Source organism: Chionomys nivalis, chromosome 17 (assembly GCF_950005125.1).
Source record: "Chionomys nivalis chromosome 17, mChiNiv1.1, whole genome shotgun sequence".
NCBI lineage: Eukaryota > Metazoa > Chordata > Mammalia > Rodentia > Cricetidae > Chionomys > Chionomys nivalis.
This window is the reverse complement of record NC_080102.1, coordinates 59,100,034-59,119,297: the sequence shown is the minus strand read 5'-3', so window position 1 is coordinate 59,119,297 and position 19,264 is coordinate 59,100,034. Positions and strand designations below refer to the sequence as shown.

The following is a 19,264-nucleotide window of genomic DNA, read 5'->3' as shown; positions in this document are numbered from 1 at the left end:
GAATATTGTTGCATTATTCTGCTTCCCCCAGTTTCAACCCTCTCCCTCCTCTCCCCCCTGTTTGTGGATGCACTATGGCAAGGCCGGAGACTCGGGTTGATGCATGTCTTTTTCTGGAGAGTTCCATATCATCATTACCGGGGTGGAGCTGCTCCCCCAGAGGCCTGGGAAGTATCACTAGCAGTCAATGAATGTGGCAGGGCCTGTTGGCGCGTGGCATCAGCATGCCACATGGTAACTCTCTTCCACTGTGCATTGGGACCATTTACTGCAGGTTTACCCGTCTTCCTTGCACACTCCATAAGAAGAGGGCTGTGTGAGCCTGAGACATACAAGGTACACCCCACTGAGCTTAACATCAGTCCTGGCTTACAGTAGAACTGGCAAACAGAACTTAACATGGAGCATGTAGAGAGCCCTGGACTGAGACACAGCATTCAAGGGTATTTTAATGAGAGACCCAACCCTACACTCCTCCTAAGTGACAATTAACTGTGACTTCTGATTCAGACCAATGAAAGTGGAACCCGAAGTAATGGAGATCTGTGCCATACACAGCATGCTAATAAAGTTCGCTTAGGCTGCGTAGCAGCTTGAAGTACATGCTGCAAGCTAGATGACAAACCACAGCAAGAGACAGATGACTCTGTGGTGGTGAAGTTGGGGGAATGACAGTCACTGCCCCCATTCCAAAGACTGTCCCAAGCCCTAGTTTCTAATGACCTTTCAGCTGTGAGAGCCGTGTCCACACACGCACACCTGTAGGTATTTACGCAAAGCGGAAGACATGAAAGACAGCAATCCCTCCTCACTCAGCAGAGATCTGAGCCCACGGAGCAAATTGTTGTCTCCCAGAAGGGAGAGACAGGCAGACAATGATAGCGATTTTTAGTTTGCTGGGGTAGAGAGCGCCACCAGGAGGAAGATCAAAAGGGCACTTGACAGAGAGCTCAGTACTATGAGGCAACTCAGGCTGGGGAAACAGCCTTGCTTTAGTGAGTTTTACCTCTAGGGGCTCTACCAAGTCTGTGTACGGAAGGTTGGAGAAAAAAATCCCCTCACGCCTCCAGCAGGGGGAGTAGAAAAGAACTGTTTTAGAAACTATCAGAATTTTATTAACTGCCTGTCTCTCTGGAGTTCCCGACAAGGGATTAAATCACAACTGATTTTGTTGAGGATCCAGGCAAGCCTAATTGATCTGAAAGAAGGGAAACAAGAGAGGCTAAGAAACAATGTTCCACTGTAATTAAATGGGGGTGCTCCAGGCAGGGCATTTTTACAAATTCTTTGATTAGGTCTCTCTGGAATGAGACTATAATGGTAAAACCCAATGAAACCGAAAGGCGCACACAGAGCAGAGGCCCAGGGGAAATGTGACTCAAGACGACAAACCTTGCTTGTGAGGACAGGCTGCAGAGGTGTAACCCATGTGAGTGGGAGTGCTAGAAAACAGGGTTAGAGGACTGGACAGAAGAAACCAAAACCAAACTAACAAATAAGACACCCCCCGCCCCAGAGTCAATAATGACAAGCCTCTCCTAAAATTAATGGCAGCCACGAAATCACAGACACAGGAACACAATGCACTCACTTCACACTTCAGAACATCAATGATAAAGAGGAAAGCTTTGGAAGAAGCCAGAGAGAAAAAGCAGATGACCTACCAAGGAATAAAAACAATAATCAGACATGTGGCTTCTGCAGAGAACTCCTTCCTCATGGGTCAGGAAGAGAGTGACTCAAGACAGCCAACACTAAGGAAACAAACCCCATTAACATAGAAATTCTGCATTTCTTAAACCTTCTTTACAAAAGTGAAAGACAGTCAGGTATGGTGGCTCACATCTATAATTCCATCACTAATCAGCCCAAGGGAGGAGGGTTGCTAATTTGAAGTCAACCTGGGCTACACAGCAAGTTCAGAGCCAGCTTTGGAAACTTGGTAAGATCCTGTCTCAAAATAGGAGAATGCTTTCAAAATGCTGGGAATATGGCTCAGTCAGTGGTCAGTACTTGCCCCTCATATACAAGTCCTGGGCTCCATCCCCAGCACTGGAAAAAACTGAAAGAGAGAAATAGTTTTCCTTAGACAAACAAGATTGGCGGGACGAGCTGCCAGCAGTTCTGCACTGAAATAAGAATTTCAGAATTCTTCATTGAGTAGGAATACTGCAGAGGTCAGAAACAGACCTTCATTAAAGGAAGAATGAATATGGAGAAGGAATAAACAAAGGGAAAGCTTTTGTGTTTCTCTTTTTCGTTGATCCAACACAGTCTGCTCAAAATTATAATGGCAACTATATCATCGATGTGTTTGTAATGTTTTCGTGAAAGGATGACGGCCATGATGTAGAAGACAGGAGAAGGACATGGGGTACATGGCTACTACAAAGAACTCACCATGGTTCTGAACTGAGACTGTGTCCTTTGAAGGTAGTCTTGAAAAAAACGTGCTGATGCGCTCCTGTGCTTCAGCGAGGCCCTTCCAGCCCCTCCCTCAAATAGCTTTACAGATGCAAGGCAATCTCAAACTCACAGTGGGACGTTATGCTTAGACTGTCAAAGTGCTTTCAAAAGTTTTTATACAAGCCGGGCAGTGGTGGCGCACGCCTTTAATCCCAGCACTCGAGAGGCAGAGGCAGGCGGATCTCTGGGAGTTCAAGGCCAGCCTGATCTACAAGAGCTAGTTCCAGGACGGGCACCAAAGCTACAGAGAAACCCTGTCTCGAAAAACCAAAAAAAAAAAAAAGTTTTTACACAGACATAAAGAGCCTAGAACAGCCCAATGTCAAAGAAGAACTGAGGCAGAAGAATGACTCTTACTGCAAATCCACAGTCATCGAGGCCATGCAGAACGTGAAGGAACTGAAATGTCAGGGAAACGGCCCACAAGGTAGAGCTCCCCTCTAGCTCCACAGAAGTTTAATCAGCTGGTCCTTGGCAAAGACGCAAAGGCACTCCAGTGGGGCAAGAAGTCTTTCTAAACAGAGAGTTCTGCAACAACTGTATACTCATTCACAAAAGTGACAACCTAGGTACCTTTAATTTTCCACAAATTTAACTCAGATTGTTCATAGCACAACATGTAAAGGGGAAAAGTATAGAGTCCCTACAGCTAGCAAAGGAGAGAACCCAGACAACCTCGGGCAATGTATTGGTAGATATAGTAAGAGAACCATTAAAGAAGTAGCTGGTAAGCTAGTCCTCATTAAAATTTAAACTCTGTTCCATAAAGAACACCAAGAGGATGAGTAGTCAAGCTGCAGATTGGAAGAAAAGGGATTCAGACAGTTGCAGAAGGTGTACAAAGATCTCCAAAAGAAAGCTCAGTGATAAGAGAACAAGTCATTTGGATATCAGTGTGTTAGTGAGCAGAGAAGGCACATCACTCCGTTATGCATGACTGATAATGCATAGTCCAATGGCACATAGCCACAGGTGAGCTGTTCATTATCACATTATGTCGGAGAAGCGCAAATGGGACATCACCAGGGCTAGGCAAACGGTGTCCAAACCCAGACCCCGGACACCACCCAGTTCTGGCAGTGCTGTGAACAAGAGGAAGTCATGGTTGAAGGCAGTGAGATATAATATCAACCAGTCACTTTGGGACAGACTTTGGTAGTTTCTTACAAAGTTAAACATACTTGCATCAGAAATATAGTAATCATAGACCCTGGCATTTGCACAAATGAGCTTAAAGTACCTGACAATCCAGGAACCTCCACGTGGACTTTTAAACCAGCCATATTCCTGAATATCAAACTACCTGCTGTCCTTCAGAAGGCCGACAGACAGACTGTGGCATATCAAGAAAATAAATATTATTCTGGATTTAAAAAGAGCTATTAATTCGTGAAAATACACAAAGACAAATGTACATTACTAAATGCAAATAACTGATCTGAAAAGGTTATGGTTGGAAGCATTTAATATCTATCTATCATCTATTATCAATCAATCAATCTTTCTGTCTGTCTATCATCTATCAATCTATCTATCTATCATCTATTTATCTATCATCAATCAATCATCTTTCTATCTGTCTGCCTATTTATCTACCTACCTACCTACCTACCAACTATCGATCAATCAATCAATCATCTGTCTATTTATCTATCCATCCTGTATCTACCCAGGCTCCGGCAGATCTGTGATCCATAGCCCTAGTACAATCCATGAGCATCCAATGAAAGAAACATACCTTGAATTTGAAACCTGAGCCAGTGAAAGAAACACTTTGTCCCTAAACCCAGAGGCAGAGAAAAACACCCTGAATCTGAAACCAGAGCCCCTAGAACAAACTTTGCCTCTAGAATCTTAGCCTGTTAAAAAAAAAATGGAGCCAAAAAGCAAAAAGAACCAGAGAAAAATAACACAGTTTGGCCCTAAAATCAGAGCCATTTTCCCCTGCCCCAAACACACATATAAAACCAACCAATCCCTGAGCAGGAAAAACTGACCAGTCTCTGAGTAGGAAAGTAGTAACCTCTAGTCTGGAGGTATGACTCCACATAGGAGTCTAGAGAAGTAGTAACCCCTAGCCTAGAGATGTACCATGCCTTTTTCTGACCTTAGCCCAGAGAGGGCAGCCGATCCTAAGCCTGTAGACTTGGAATTCCCCAAGCCTTCCCATCTATTAACCCCCCCCCCCAGGGTCTCTTTTGGTCTGTTTTTGTTGCTGCTGTTGCTGCCACTGCCATTCTGGACAGATGGAGGGACCCAAGTTAACTTGCAACAAAGGCTCTTTGCTCTTGTGTTGGATACGGTCTTGTGGTTGTAATTTGGAGATCTGGACTTTGAACATATCTATCTATCTATCTATCTATCTATCTATCTATCTATCTATCTATCTACCATCTACCTATCCATTGATCAATCACTTATCAATCAGTCCATCTATGTCTATCTGTCATCTATTTCTCTATCATCTATCTACCATCCATCTTCTATCATCTGTTTATCATCTATAATCACATTCTAGAAAAAGACTCAGGAAGATAAAAGACCAGAAGCCGACAATGACAGGAAGCAGAAAGGATAAGTGAATCATGGGATTAAGGTTTTAATCACAGGATTTTTCTAGATCAATGAAATTCCATCATTGCATGTTCTTCAAGTCTCACAGAAGAGACAAGAGCTGGATGACCCTCACATTAACCATGCACTTGAGGGGTAACATCGTGTCAGGCAGGTTCATGCACTGTAACACTGATAGCACCTGGCTGGAGGGTGACCACAGTGGGGCACACTGCTTAGTTGTATTATGAACAAAGTGTTGCTTCAAGAAGGGAAGTTTACTTTCAAAAATGGTGCAATAGCTTTTGAAAACTCACATACATTTGCTGTCAGTGCATGAATTCCATTTTAAGGTATCTATTTATGCAAAGTGATATTTATGTTCCTAGAAATTCTAGTGTGTTCAACTCTCATTTATTCAGTAGAACCCCTAACTGGAAATATCTCAGGAATTTTTGAACAGGAATTGATGTGGGAAGTCTTTCTATATATGTGTTGCTTTTATTGGTTAATGGATAAAGAAACTGTTTTGGCCTGTGATAGAGCAGAGTAGAGGTAGGTGGAAAAACTAAACTGAATGCTGGGAGAAAGAAGGTGGAGTCAGTAAGATGACATGTAGCCACCAGAGGAGAAAGATGCAAACCGCCAGTCGGAACCTTGCTCGTACGCCACAAGCCTCGTAATAAGATGTAAAATAATAGAAATGGGTTAATATGTAAGAGCTAGCTATTACTTAAGCTACTGGCCAAACAGTATTGCAATTAACACAGATTTCTGTGTGATTATTTTGGGAGTCTGGGTGGCCGGGAACGAACAAGTCGCCTCCGGCAACAAGGAATGTGTTAACCGAACATGACATATTCAAGTACCACTCAGCTATGAAGCACACTCAAAACATATTGTTGAGTGAAAGAGCCCAGATACACAAACAAACTAATATAATAAATTATAAATTCATGTGTAACATGATATAAATATATACTGTATGGCTATTTTTTGATGAAAAAAATCAAATGTTTTCTTGGAGTAGTGGAATTCACAAGGATGAGCCCAAAGGAATTTTCTGGAGTAATGTGAATAAATATTCTATTTTTCTGGTTTATAGGTTATAGAGACACATGATTTTATCAGAATAATTTGAGTTCTACACACTTAAGATTCATGATTTTTTTAACACCTAATTTATACCTCAGCAAAATGTAGTTTTAAAAGAAAGGAAAAATATTTCCCGTTTCTTGTTTCCACAGTGTAGATGGACAGAAAGAAGTTGCTGGAAACAGGATCCAGGTTCGCCAGTCCTCGAGAGACTCTAGGGCGCAGACTTTCCTCATCACAGCCAGTGTTTCTCTTGCCAGCTTAGAACAATCCAGGCTATTTCTTTCCAGTGTCTGAGGGAGGGCAAGGACCAAGGAGGAGGAAATGGCAGAGCCCTTAGAGGCTCAAGTTGCAACATAAGTGCCACAGACTTGTGCCAGAGTTATCAATGATCTGTCGTTAATCCCGACCTCAGGCTTCAGGTGAGATCATAAGGGCAGAAGGAGCCTCTGGATGCCAAGAAACGCCAGCGCTGACAGTAAGGGTGCTGCTGTCCAGGGCGTCTGTGCTTCAGGAGCCAGGTAACGTGGCTATGAGATTTTCAGGTAGGCGTACTGCAAGTTTGTCCCGATGTGGAGAAACTGCTCATCACATTCAGAAGGTCTTGTTTCCCCCAGTTCCCCCAGGAGCCAAGTGTATTATTATGGTGAGATTCGCTAGGCAACTTCACCTGGCCACTTGCATTATGCAAGGCAGCTGCCTTTGTGTTTCACTGGCAGCTTGTTAGAGTTCCCTGTCTCTCCTGCGCACTACATTTGTGACAGTCACACAGTCCAGTAAGGTGGATCCTGTAGTGGTGGTGAGGAAACCAGAGCACCAATGAGGCGGGGATTAGAGGGCAGGAAGCATTCCACTTGGAGACTGTCCTGGCCCCTTTGAGCCCTGACTTGGCTCTTTTTCATCTTGGGCATATGAGAAAAGCAGAAACTGCTTGGCACCTCTGCTAGGACCCCTGTCCTGCTCATCCAGGCCAGCCCTGGCCTGGTCGTGCCACTCAGTGGCCCCTTTCCACCTTCCCAGCCATTCTGGAATCTTTAGCATCTCATTTTGTTTCAGATCAAGGTAGTGTTCCTCCAACTAGTTTCTCAATTCTGACCAGCCAGGCCACAAGCTGTCCCTTCCTTGTAAATATGTTTTCAATTCCAAGCCCAGCTCTGCTCTTCTCAGTGCCCTAAACATTCAGTGTAATAAGGGCAAAGTAGATAAAAGGAACCGAACATTTTCAAAATGTTTCTCCTGTAACAAGGATCTATACAAACAGATACCAAAATCAATTGATAAGACAAGCGAGATAGATCTACAATCATACATACATGTGTGTCCCTCGTGGCACAGGACAATTATCAGTCCTGCAGGTGAATCCCAGAACCCTCTGGTCCCGTGGTACTTTGGGTGGTGGAAATGGAAGTTACAATGTTTCTCTTCTCAGTAGAGAAGAGATCCAGGACACATCTCAGTTTCAAATTCCCAGGGGGTAACATCTGGGGATTAGGGATCACAGTTCGGAGGTAGTTCAGTGCTTGGAACCAAGCATCTTATGAAGCACTGTGAATAATGCCCTTGTAGTGACATCTGGGTTCCACAGTTGACCTAATGCAGAGACCCCATCCCACTGAAAATTGGTTTCCAGAGACTTTAGCTATAGTGGAAGCCACTCAGGTTTTCTGATGCGTGACCTGGGGTATGTTCTCTGCAAAAAGGGGGGTATGAGGGTGCAATTGCAACTACAAGGAGACTGAGTTTTGTGCATATCAGGTGTAGTGATTACCCGACACACTGGCTGTGTGATAGCCGTCTGCTCGTCCCCCCCCCCCCCCCGGAGCGGTGGAATCTGTTCTAACACGTGCGCCTAGCTGCACGTGTGTTTCTTTCTCTTGGGATACTCCTGAAGGATCGGCTGTGGGATTCCCTGGGAACAGCATCATCCTGCCCTGTGGTTTGCGGGATTATATGCTTAGTCTTAAGTCTTCCACGATCGTCAACGGGCTCCACCCAGGGAGGCTGAAAGGCAGGGCAAATCATCTTGAGGCGACTTTCCCTGGGCCCCGTCTTCAACACTTCCCTCTGACCCACCTCCATGCTGGGAACAGAGTGAGCAGTTCAGGCTACCTTCTGGCCAAGAACAGGACATTCTACATTCCATGGCCACCCAAGGCAGCTGCAGGTTGGACTGAATAGGATTCTTCCAGCACAGAGGAGAGGCTGGCTTCAGCAGCTGGCTAGGGAGGAGGTCAGCGGCCATTGAGTTACTCACCCCGCTTGCTTCTTCCCCCACATGTTTGTCTAAATGATCACCCTTTGTTCTCATCTTATTATGAAAGGTGGCCCTTCCTCACGGGCTCCCCTGGGAAACAGAGCTGCCTGGGGTGAGACTGTGGGGCGTGACTCACGGCCACCAGGGAGAACTCAGGTAACTCTTAAACCCTTTAGGGCTACCTCTGGCCTAGAGCTCCCATGGATACTGAAGTAAGGTGTGAAGACCCTTGCCTTCAATCCCAGCACCGAGAAGACAGAGGCAGGTGTAAGTGGATCTCTGTGAGTTTAAGGCCAGCCTGGTCTACAGAGCTCAATGTTACATATTGAGTTCCTATTTTTAAAAAAAGAAAAGAAAAGAAAGAAAAAGAAACTAGTGTGTGTGTGTGTGTGTGTGTGTGTGTGTGTGTGTGTGCTGACTCCTCCAGGTCACTGGAACAGGTTCTCAGAGTGCTCCCTAGCAGGTGACTAAGGAGATTTGATTTAAAATTTTAAAATAAAATTACTTTAATTAGCTCGTAAGCAAAGACATTATACAGTTAATTTTGGTAACTACTCAAACACTTTCCCAGCCAAGAGGATTTTATATTAGAACCTCAGTTCTCAACCTGTGGGTCTCGACCCCTGTGGAGGTCGAAAGACCCTTTCACGGGGGCTGCATATCAGATATTCTGTATCCTGTATATCAGATATTTACAATATGATTTATAACAGTAGCAGAATACAGTTATGATGTAGCAACAAAAATAATTTTATGATTGAGGTCACCACAGCACTAGCACTGTATTAAAGGGTCGAAACATTAGGAAGGTTGAGAACCACTATATTAGAATCTGCATTACCAATCTACCAGTGGGCAAACTTGTGTCAGAAAGTCCAAAGACTCTTTACACACCAGTGGTATCTGGAGCATATGCCAAGCCTGAGGTCAGATAGAAGGCTGAGGTTAACCAAACTCTGATGGGCTCAATGACTAAAAATGAGGTTCCTGCTGCAATTAAAGAACACACTTCATCTAAGGGTACCACCTTTAAAATGGTACAGTCACTTGTGCTGGCCAATGGCAGAATGTCCCTGCACAGCCAGACACAGTTAGGGACCCAACAGAGGATGAGCAGGTAGTTTGACCCCAACAGAGGAAACGGAGCCGACTGGACGTGAGCCAGACTCATGCTCTCTGATCAGGAGACACAGCTCCTGCAGGCAGTAGGGTGGGCTCTGCTAATCCTGCTGGCAAGTCACTCTTCCTGTCCTGTTGCCATCACGTGAGGCTCTGGAGGGTGCAAGGCAATCTCCTACACATGGCTTCCAGGCCCTTGCTAAATATGGCACAAACTTGGTGACAATGGCTTTGTTTCTCCTGCTGTCCTCCAGATACCCTCCCCATACACATATATACTAAACCTGTGTTCCAGTTTCCAAAGCTTCTCATCACATCACATCCCTACACATCAAACTGCATCACGCTTCTGTCTAATAACAATAATTAGCTCCTCCTCATTGAGAGCTTACGTGTCATATACTGCACCAAGACTTCCATGGGAATTTTCTCATCTCTGCTTCCCAACTCCGTGAGGAGGCACAGTCACAATTTACGTCTTCTCTATGGGTAGAAAAGTACACGTGAAGGGTGCAGTGGTTTGCATATGAGCACATAGGAACCTGCTCTGTTCGACCCTAGAGCTCATGCTCTGCGCCAGGGGTTGGCAAAGGCTTTCCTTAAAGAAATGAAAAGCGAATTCTTCTGACTTTGCAAATTGCAGTCTTGGTTGTCACAGTGTGAAGCAGTTGCAGGCTTTGAAATACACAGAGTAGGGAAGTGAGAAGATACACACATGTTGCATCACTGACTTCCCCACCTTGCAGAGTGATCACACCTAGTGCCCCTACCTGGAGAGGGTAGCGAGAATCAGTGCTCCGAACCATGAGATGCACTTGTTTCCCAGAACTGGGTGGAAGCACATTCTTGGGGAAGCATTGTGCAACAGGGCGGAGAGACGACAACGGCTTCCGTTGTCTGGGGAAGGTCTCTCTCCTGCCAGACGCTGACTTAGCACCTTTGAGGAGTTGGGAGCTTCCCACCTTCCTGGATGCTGGGTCCCCAACGTTCCAGAGAGCAGTGACTGAATTCAAAACAGTAACAGGACCTTACATGGGCTCCGGTCAGAGCGGGAGTTGGTATCTCCTCCCACGGCTGCTTTTTGAGCTACTTGCTCTCAGAGACAACACACCTGGAATTGCTCAGGTTTCCTCGTGCATGATTTTATTGCATAAGCAGGAAGAAGTGAACCTCACTCCCCTGCAAATCAAGCGCAGTTTTCCTTTGAAATTTGACTTTTTCAAGAAACGTGACTAGAAAAATAAATGGTGAATAGACTTGTGAAATCGCCACAGTTGTCAATGCCCATTTCAGTGATTAATCTGCATGCCCACTCGACCTTCTGGACACACCCTATGTATAACAATTCTGATTCCTGATCCCTAGAAGTGTCCAAATAGATGGTTAGGAAAATCCTGCGAATGCCTGGGAGACTTTTCATTTGGAGTTCTTTAGTCTAAGCTCTAAGAAAGCAACCCAATGCAGTGCAGAGGGCAATGTCTGGGAAAGTGGAAAGACTGTTTTGCTTAAGAGTCAGACTGATGAGAGAGGAAAGAGTGGGGAGAGAAGCAGCAGCTAGGATGAAGCAACTGCAGAGGTCAGGGGGTGTCTGCCCCTGTGCTCAGGGAAAAGCCAGGCAGAGCTTAACATGTAGGACACAGTCGCGGTTAGGGTCCCCACGGAAGAATCAACTTACCTACTCTCCAGCCTTAGAAAAGAGGGTTGTATGGGCAAAGAGCCTCTGCTGGCCATGCCAATCATAAGGAAGAGCAGCCAGGAGCTACAGAAGAATTAGTTCCATGTAGCTGGCAATTTCTAGAGAGGGATATTGGGCAAATGCTTTACTACTGTAGGGAGAGTCTGACAGAGCTAGGGAGGGAGGAGCAGGTGGAGGGAAAACCTGTGTGGTGAGGGGGCACACAGGGAGTGTCTAAATAAGCAGAAGGAAGGGACAATTATCACAGATCAGCTCCTTGTCTCTTTTGTTTAAGAAGATGACTAACTCATGACTTCAGAGAACTTACGTCCAGGCTCATTGTATTCAAGTCAAGGCTGGAAGGCAGGAGAATTTGCTCCATGACTAAAGGAAGCCAAAAGCAATCTTCAAGTATCAGACGTTTCTAGAACTTGAGGTGATCTCATTATTTGTAAAGCCCTGCCCTTCCCACTATACAAGCTCACCTTCGAGACCAAGCCCAGCCCATCCACACTATATATAAGCAGCTGCCCAGAGCCCATCACGCTCATCCGCTCAGCTCTGCCCTGTAACCTCACCACTTCACAGACTTCTAACTCCAGGAACCATGTCTACCAAAACCACCATCAGAAGTCAAACAAGCCACCGTGGCTTCAGTGCCGGCTCAGCCAGATTGCCTGGGCTGAACCGCTCTGGCTTCAGCAGTGTGTCTGTGTGCCGCTCCCGGGGTAGCGGTGGCTCTGGGGCTGTGTGTGGAGGAGCTGGCTTTGGCAGCAGAAGCCTCTATGGTGTGGGGAGCTCCAAGAGGATCTCCATCGGAGGGGGCAGCTGTGGCATTGGTGGAGGCTATGGCAGCCGAGTTGGAGGAGGCTTCGGCTTTGGAGGAGGAGCTGCCAGTGGTTTTGGCTTCGGTGGTGGAGCTGGTTTTGGTGGTGGCTATGGGGGTGCTGGTTTCCCCGTGTGCCCCCCTGGAGGCATCCAAGAGGTCACCATCAACCAGAGCCTCCTCACCCCTCTGAACCTGCAAATCGACCCCACCATCCAGCGGGTGAGGACTGAGGAGCGCGAGCAGATCAAGACCCTCAACAACAAGTTTGCCTCCTTCATCGACAAGGTGAGACGTGGTTCTGTCCAGGGCAGATAAGTGGGAGTGGAATCCGGAGTGAATGCCAAAGACAGCAGTGGAGGGAAGATGCCTAGGCTTTACTCAATCACTGCCATTGCCTCTAGGTGACTCTGACCTGACATTGTTCCCTCTGTAGTTGCAGCTGGCAATCAGGGTCAGATTTCCTCTCTAATAGGTTGCCCCACCAGGGTGTCTGATTCCAGTGCACTGAAATGAGCTCAGGCCTCACATCACAGAGGACTGAACTGAGGCAGGAGTCTCTACAGGGCAGTTTGGAACCATCATGGCCCCACTAAACTGTGCCACACTCCAGCTAGGCTGCCTGTGCCCTGCCTGAGAGCCCTGCCTTCCTCAGAGGGATGGTGTTGGGAGCTCTGCTCTGGATTGTGCCTGTGAGGCCCAGGGCCAGGGACTCTACTGAACAGGTTGAGGCAGACAGCATGAGACAGGAGTCACACTTGTGAAGGGATCTGAGCAGAATGAAATTCAAACTTCTCTCACTTGGTGCCTCCAGGTGCGCTTCCTGGAGCAGCAGAACAAGGTCCTGGACACCAAGTGGGCCCTGCTGCAGGAGCAGGGCACCAAGACCGTGAGGCAGAATCTGGAGCCTTTGTTTGAGCAGTACATCAGCAACCTCAGGAGGCAGCTGGACAGCATCACTGGGGAGAGGGGCCGCCTAGACTCAGAGCTGAGGAGCATGCAGGAGACTGTGGAGGACTACAAGAACAAGTGAGTTAAAAAAGAAACGCAGTTGGCCGAGTTCATAGTAATGAAGACCCAAACCTAGACATGGACTCCAAGAACTAAGAATAAAATGAAAAGTATTCACAAACAGCTTAAGTCAAACACCATGGAGGGCAATAGGAGCCTAGGGAAAGAACAGAAGTGAAATACTCAATCACAACAAAATATTTATGACTGGTGTGATTTGGTGATATTGCATTTATAGAAAAGGGTGCTGGGTCACAGGCTGCCCTTGAGGCCATCTACCTGCTGACTACAATGTGCGGCACTCTCCCTCTTGTAGATATGAAGACGAAATCAACAAGCGCACAGCAGCAGAGAATGAATTTGTGACCCTGAAGAAGGTGAGCTGACTGAGTTTCTCAGCCAAGGGAATTCTCTGCTGATGGAGAGGCATGGTTTTGCATGTCTGGTTTATTGCAGAGCATGGTTGCCAGGGAGACAGAGCAGTCATTGTTGTGCAGGAGAAATAACCCAATTCCATGTTGTTGACTCCTTTCTCAGGATGTAGATGCTGCCTACATGAACAAGGTTGAACTGCAAGCCAAGACAGACAGTCTGACGGATGAGATCAACTTCCTGAGAGTTCTCTACGATGCAGTAAGTTACTCCCATCTCTCTCTTTCTCTGTCTCTCTAGCTCTATCTGTCTCTGCCTTTCTCTCTGTCCTCCCTCTTCCAATCTGCCCCATTCCCTTTATTTCCCTGTGCACAGTGAGAGTGTGGCGTTGGAAACATCTGTAATGCTCACATCCAAAGCTGATGTTGCCTTTCTGTTCTGTAGGAACTGTCTCAGATGCAAACTCACATCTCAGACACATCTGTGGTCCTCTCCATGGACAACAACCGCAGCCTGGATCTGGACAGCATCATTGCTGAGGTCAAGGCTCAATATGAGGAGATTGCTCAGAGGAGCCGTGCTGAAGCAGAGTCGTGGTACCAGACGAAAGTGAGTATTTAGGGGGAGCCTGATGAAGAAAAACTGAGACCCAATGAATTCCATAAGACGTTAATTTCCTAGGGTTAGAGATATACTAAAGAGAAACTGGGATCTCGTAAGAGCAAATGGACCTTGCGCTTGTGGTATACAGTGAAGCTGTAGTCTACCGTTCAAAAGAACACAGAAGAAGAGGGAAAGTCGCCATAAATGGTGTCCATAGTCCCTGAGCTTGAGCTCTTCTGGGAATATAGGACCTTATGAGGTCCCACAGAACACTTTCAGTTCCCAAGAGAACTATGTAGTCCATGCTCTCCCACAGCTTCTCCTTAGGAAAAGTCATTGCACCAATGATAACGCAGTCCAGTTAGAAATGAATTAGGTTTTGCTGGTAAAAACTGAATAAATCTTATATTTTCCATTGATCTTCAGTACGAGGAGCTGCAGGTCACAGCAGGCAGACACGGGGACGACCTGCGCAACACCAAGCAGGAGATCGCTGAGATCAACCGCATGATCCAGAGGCTGAGATCTGAGATCGACCACGTCAAGAAGCAGGTAGAACAGACCAAAAGCATCACAGGATGCTTCCTTCATGTTCTGTGCTCTAGCCTCCTGCTCACTGTGAGCAAAGATCTCGGGCTGGCCAGGTGGTGGTGATGCATGCCTTTAATCCTAGCACTTGGGAGGTAGAGGAATGTGGATCTCTGTGAGTTCGAGGCCAGCCTGGTCTACAAGACCTACTTCCAGAACACCCTAGGGCTGCTACACAGAAAAACCTTGTCTTGAAAAACAAATAAATAAATGAACAAACCAAGAAGACCATGGGATCACCCGCTGGAAAGAACCACAGTACAAGTTTGTTTTTCCATCTTTTTCCAGTGTGCCAACCTTCAGGCTGCCATTGCTGAAGCTGAGCAGCGTGGCGAGATGGCCCTCAAGGATGCTAGGGGCAAGTTGGAAGGGCTGGAGGATGCCCTGCAGAAGGCCAAGCAGGACATGGCCAGGCTGCTGAAGGAGTACCAGGAGCTCATGAATGTCAAGCTGGCCCTTGATGTGGAGATCGCCACCTACAGGAAGCTGCTGGAAGGAGAGGAGTGCAGGTGAGTGCTCCCCCTCCTCCATGATGCCAGGCATGAGCACAGCATGAGGGAGCATTTGCTGTGGTCACAATGGCTCCTTTCAGGGACCACTCTACCAGGGATTCTCTGTGACCTGTCCCCACACTGAGGGTTCACGGGGACTGAGGTCATGGCTCCCTAGGTCTCACCTTCTCATCTGCTCTCTTCCTATTCTAGGCTGAATGGTGAAGGCGTTGGACCCGTCAACATCTGTAAGTACACTGCTTGCCGCCTCCCCTTCCCCTGCCTTGTGCCTGACTCTCTGGACAGAGCAGGCTCACAGTGTCCGCTGTCCCCTGTGTCCTCTTCACAGCTGTGGTGCAGTCCACCATGTCCAGTGGCTATGGAAGTGCAGGTGGTGCCAGCAGCAGCTTGGGCCTGGGAGGAGGCAGCAGCTACTCCTACGGCAGCAGCCATGGCCTTGGAGGTGGCTTCAGTTCTGGCAGTGGCAGAGGCCTCAGTGGTGGCCTGAGCTCCTCTGGTGGCAGCTCTTCCACCATCAAGTACACCACCACCTCCTCCAGCAGGAAGAGCTACCGGCACTGAAGTCCCTGTCACTGAGCTTGTCTGCTCCCCAGACGCTCTGGCAGAGCCCTGTGTGTGCTCAGGTGCTGTCCCTGCTGCCTTCCTCCCTCTGCTCTCCGGCCTGGGCTAGGAAGCTCAGGCCTTGTTGCTCCCCTCTGACTCTTCCCTCAGGTCCCCAATACTCATCTTCTCATTATCATCTTCTGACCTCACATCACAAATCACCCACATTTGGTGCTGCAAGCTGTAGTTAGGTTTCCAGACTCTGCCTCCTGACTCTGTCTCTGAGGTTGCCTGAGAAAGGGTCTCTCTGGCCCTTTCCTTCTAGAAATCGTTGTCTGGGTCTTACTCACCTAACCAAGAGCTTCCCTTTAGCTTCCAGTGACCTGAGAAAACCCCAACTTCTCTGTCATGAACCTCCCTGGCAGTTACTGTGATCACACACGTCAATAGTCCTGTGATGTACGGAGTCTGTGCTCATGTGATGTTTCTCTGTTCTTTGCTTTCTTGTAATAAAGCTAAATAAAGCATGTTTATAACATAATGGCTTCTCCCACATGTATTTTTTTTTTATCACATTCTTTTCTACGTAGACACTGCAACTTTGTTAGCTAAGACACGCCAATCATTCTTATTGTTTGGGGATCTCATGTGAGCATAGAGTGTTATTTGAGAGAATCTACTCCTCATTTCTACCTCAGCCATTCCTCCTCTATCCCTTTCCAGTTTCCCTCTTCATCTTGGGCTGCCTTTTGCTTTCTTAGTTTTCCCCAATGAGTTCCCTCGGTGTTGCCTGGATGCAGGGTAGAGTCTAATGGACATGACACCTTTCAGGGGCCACATTCCTAAGAAAATTACCCTCTTATAGTAGTCATCAAAATCCAAAACCTCTCAGCAAGATGTCACTATTAGCAAGCTTTTCCCTATCATGTGCGTTTTCTGCATGTAGTCACAGAAACTGTGATGTGTTGTGTACAAAGGTTCTGTCATGTCCACCAAACACTCTTTCACTGCTAATATTCACTACCCCTGGCTCCTACAATCTTCCCTTCCTGTTCTGCAATGATCCCTGAGCCATGGCCTGTGTGGAGGTTTGATTCATCTGTCCATTTAGAGCTGAACATTTCACGGTCTCTTATCTCTGCCTGATGATCAGTTGTGGTGTCTCTGTTAATCATCATCTACTGTAAAAAGAAGTTTTTCTGATTCATCTTAAAATGTACACTAATAATTGGTATAAAGATGTGAACTTAATGGATATCTTATTACTATGTTCAATTAACAGAATTACTATATTAGTTCCTCCCCTGGGGCCTAAGACTAAGGCACCTGGTTTGAGTCCATTTAAGCACCAGGAATGAGTTCTGACTTGTGGAATGAGCCTTAGATGCAATCAGATCGTGGATGGTTATTCCCATAACATTAGTGCCACTATTGCCCCATTCACCAGCTCATCCTTACTGTAGCTCACAGGGCTAACAGCAGGGTAAGGTTGTTGAATACTTTCCCTTGTGATAGACTTTGTAGCGCTATGAAAGCTATCCAGTAGGGATAAAGTTTCTGGATCCATGCAAGCTTGATTTCTACAGCGATTTAGGAATTCTGTGTGGTTATCTTCACATAGTATTACCATCAAGTTCTGGAGGATAGCCAAGAGCAAAGTTATTAGCCTATAATATTTCAGAGGGCACACTGACCTACAGCTCAAAAGAAATAAGCCATATCTTGCACTAGTACTTTTTTTTGATAGCCTGTAACGTTGGAGTGAGACATTGTCTCCCTGTTATAGGGTACACCGTTTAACTCCTTTTATAAGTGCATATGGACGTATTTCAGGAGGCTTTAACAATAGAAGGCTTCTATATGGCATATTCAAGATCTTTACCCTTGGTTGTCTCCTCCCATAATACTCCTGTTTCCTACCCTCACATCCTCTGCCCCTTTAACCCTTCCTGTTTCATCACTCTTCTTTCCCAATCCATTCGATCTTTATTCTGTCCCTCCTTCACTTGAAGTCCTTCTGTGACTCCTTTTTGTCTTTCTGAATTCTATGCCAACTCTAATTGAAATAGCCACATCTAAAGATTCATCTCTAGGAGAGGGATATGTTGCAGTTGTCTTTCTGGGTCTGGATTACCTCATAAAAAGGATCTCTAGAAAGTCCTCCATGTCAAAATGTTTATTTAGATTATACTACAAATAATTTAAAAATCACAAAACACCAAGTTTTACACAAGGATAAATCAATATTCAGGATCCCTGGAACCCTCTGAAAGAAATAGAGTCACCAAGACACATGCTTCAAAGGAGAAGTCTACTGCAGCTTAGAAACATCTGTGAAGAAGAGTCAGGGCTTAAAGGACAGGATTTATCCTCAAGGGATACAAGAATGAAGAACGTGGGGTCTTGCAAGTAAGATGACAGGATCCTGACAAGTTTGGCCAACAGGAAATCCAAGAAAAGTAGAAAACAGCCCAGGGCTCCAGCCCTGACTCCCCAGGTAGGAGCAGCCAAACTCATAAGCACAAGGGAAGCCAGGTAGCCATGGAAAAACTGACTGGCAGATTTAAACAAAGGAGAAGCCCATGGTTCTCACAAGCTTTAACCCATCAAGGGATCCGGTGTAAGAGTCACTCCTCTGCGTGCCAGGCTGACTTTGAAGAAATCCTCTTTGCCAGCTGTACTAGCTGGTTCTGTGTGTCAACTTGACACAAGCTAGAGTCATCAGAGAAGAAAGAGCCTCAGTTGAGAAAATGCCTCTATGAGATCAGCTGTCCGGCATTTTCTTATTTAGTGATTTATGGGAGAGGACCCAGCCCATCCCTCGGCTACTGGTCCTGGTTTGTATAAAAAAAAAAAAAAAAAAAAAAAAAAAAAAAAAAAACCAGATTGAAGAAGTCATGAGGAGCAAGGCAGTACAGACCCCTCCATGAGCTCTGCATCAGCTCCTGCCTCCGGGATCCTTCCCTGTTTTGTTTCTGTCCAGACTTCCTTTAGTGATGAACAACACTCTGGAAGTGTAACCTGGATAAATCTTTCCTCCCCTCTTGTCTTTTTGTCATGGTGTTTCATTGTAGCAGTAGAAACCTGAACTAAGACACCATCCCACATCTCACAGTGCCAGAGCTGGGCATCATTTTAAGATGGCAGCTCAGTTTGCAGCTCAGTTACTGTGGATACCTGAAAGCAAGGGACCTAGAAACAGTCCCCACTAGGAGGGGGCAATGAGAGGTATTTTTGGAGAGGAGGAGACTTAGTCAGGGACCCAAGGAGAAATGCAAGTGTTAGGGACTTTTGTTTTGAAGGGTGTGGTGGTCAGTGGTTTCTTTCCCACCGTGAGAAAGCAGACCTGTCACCTGAGGATTTGCAGAGCCCAAAGCCAACACCCTGCACAAGAATGTCAGGAACGAAGAGAAGGTCAAGGCGATACTACAAGCAGATAGCAATAAAGAAAAAAAATGAATGAGCATGGCCACACTGCTCAGACGCATTCAACAGTCCCAACATGCACATCTGTGGAAAGCAGGAGGGAGCTGAGATAAAAACTGAAGGTACAGACAACTATGCAATGACATTTTAGCAAAACATCCTTTAAATATAGGACAAAATATTGATATCCAAACACAGGAGACATTTAGAATCCCAAATAA

The 19,264-nt window shown here is 46.3% G+C and overlaps 1 protein-coding gene across 3 annotated transcripts; it reads left to right on the top strand.

Annotated features, from left to right (window-relative positions):
- Window positions 1-11,769: 11,769 nt before the first annotated feature.
- On the top strand, window positions 11,770-17,264 carry LOC130888462 (keratin, type II cytoskeletal 6A). Of its 3 annotated transcripts, XM_057791355.1 has the most exons (10): window positions 11,770-12,276; window positions 12,803-13,017; window positions 13,316-13,376; window positions 13,537-13,632; window positions 13,816-13,980; window positions 14,401-14,526; window positions 14,851-15,071; window positions 15,267-15,301; window positions 15,403-15,438; window positions 17,239-17,264. In XM_057791355.1, exons 1-10 carry the CDS (start codon window positions 11,770-11,772, stop codon window positions 17,262-17,264), a joined length of 1,488 nt encoding a protein of 495 aa, XP_057647338.1. The 3 variants fall into 3 exon arrangements, with proteins under 3 accessions (XP_057647338.1, XP_057647337.1, XP_057647336.1); XM_057791354.1 differs by lacking the exon at window positions 17,239-17,264 and having other exon boundaries at window positions 15,403-15,635; XM_057791353.1 differs by lacking the exon at window positions 17,239-17,264 and having other exon boundaries at window positions 15,267-15,319; window positions 15,373-15,635.
- The last annotated feature ends 2,000 nt before the right edge of the window (window positions 17,265-19,264 follow it).

What these genes read in the sequence shown, in the direction of transcription:
- LOC130888462 (XM_057791353.1), top strand. Translation starts at nt 11,770, where the DNA reads ATGTCTACCAAAACCACCATCAGAAGTCAAACAAGCCACCGTGGCTTC. An exon ending in TGAGAGTTCTCTACGATGCA is followed by an intron (nt 13,633 to 13,815) that starts GTAAGTTACTCC and finishes TCTGTTCTGTAG; the next exon opens with GAACTGTCTCAGATGCAAAC. An exon ending in TCGACCACGTCAAGAAGCAG is followed by an intron (nt 14,527 to 14,850) that starts GTAGAACAGACC and finishes ATCTTTTTCCAG; the next exon opens with TGTGCCAACCTTCAGGCTGC.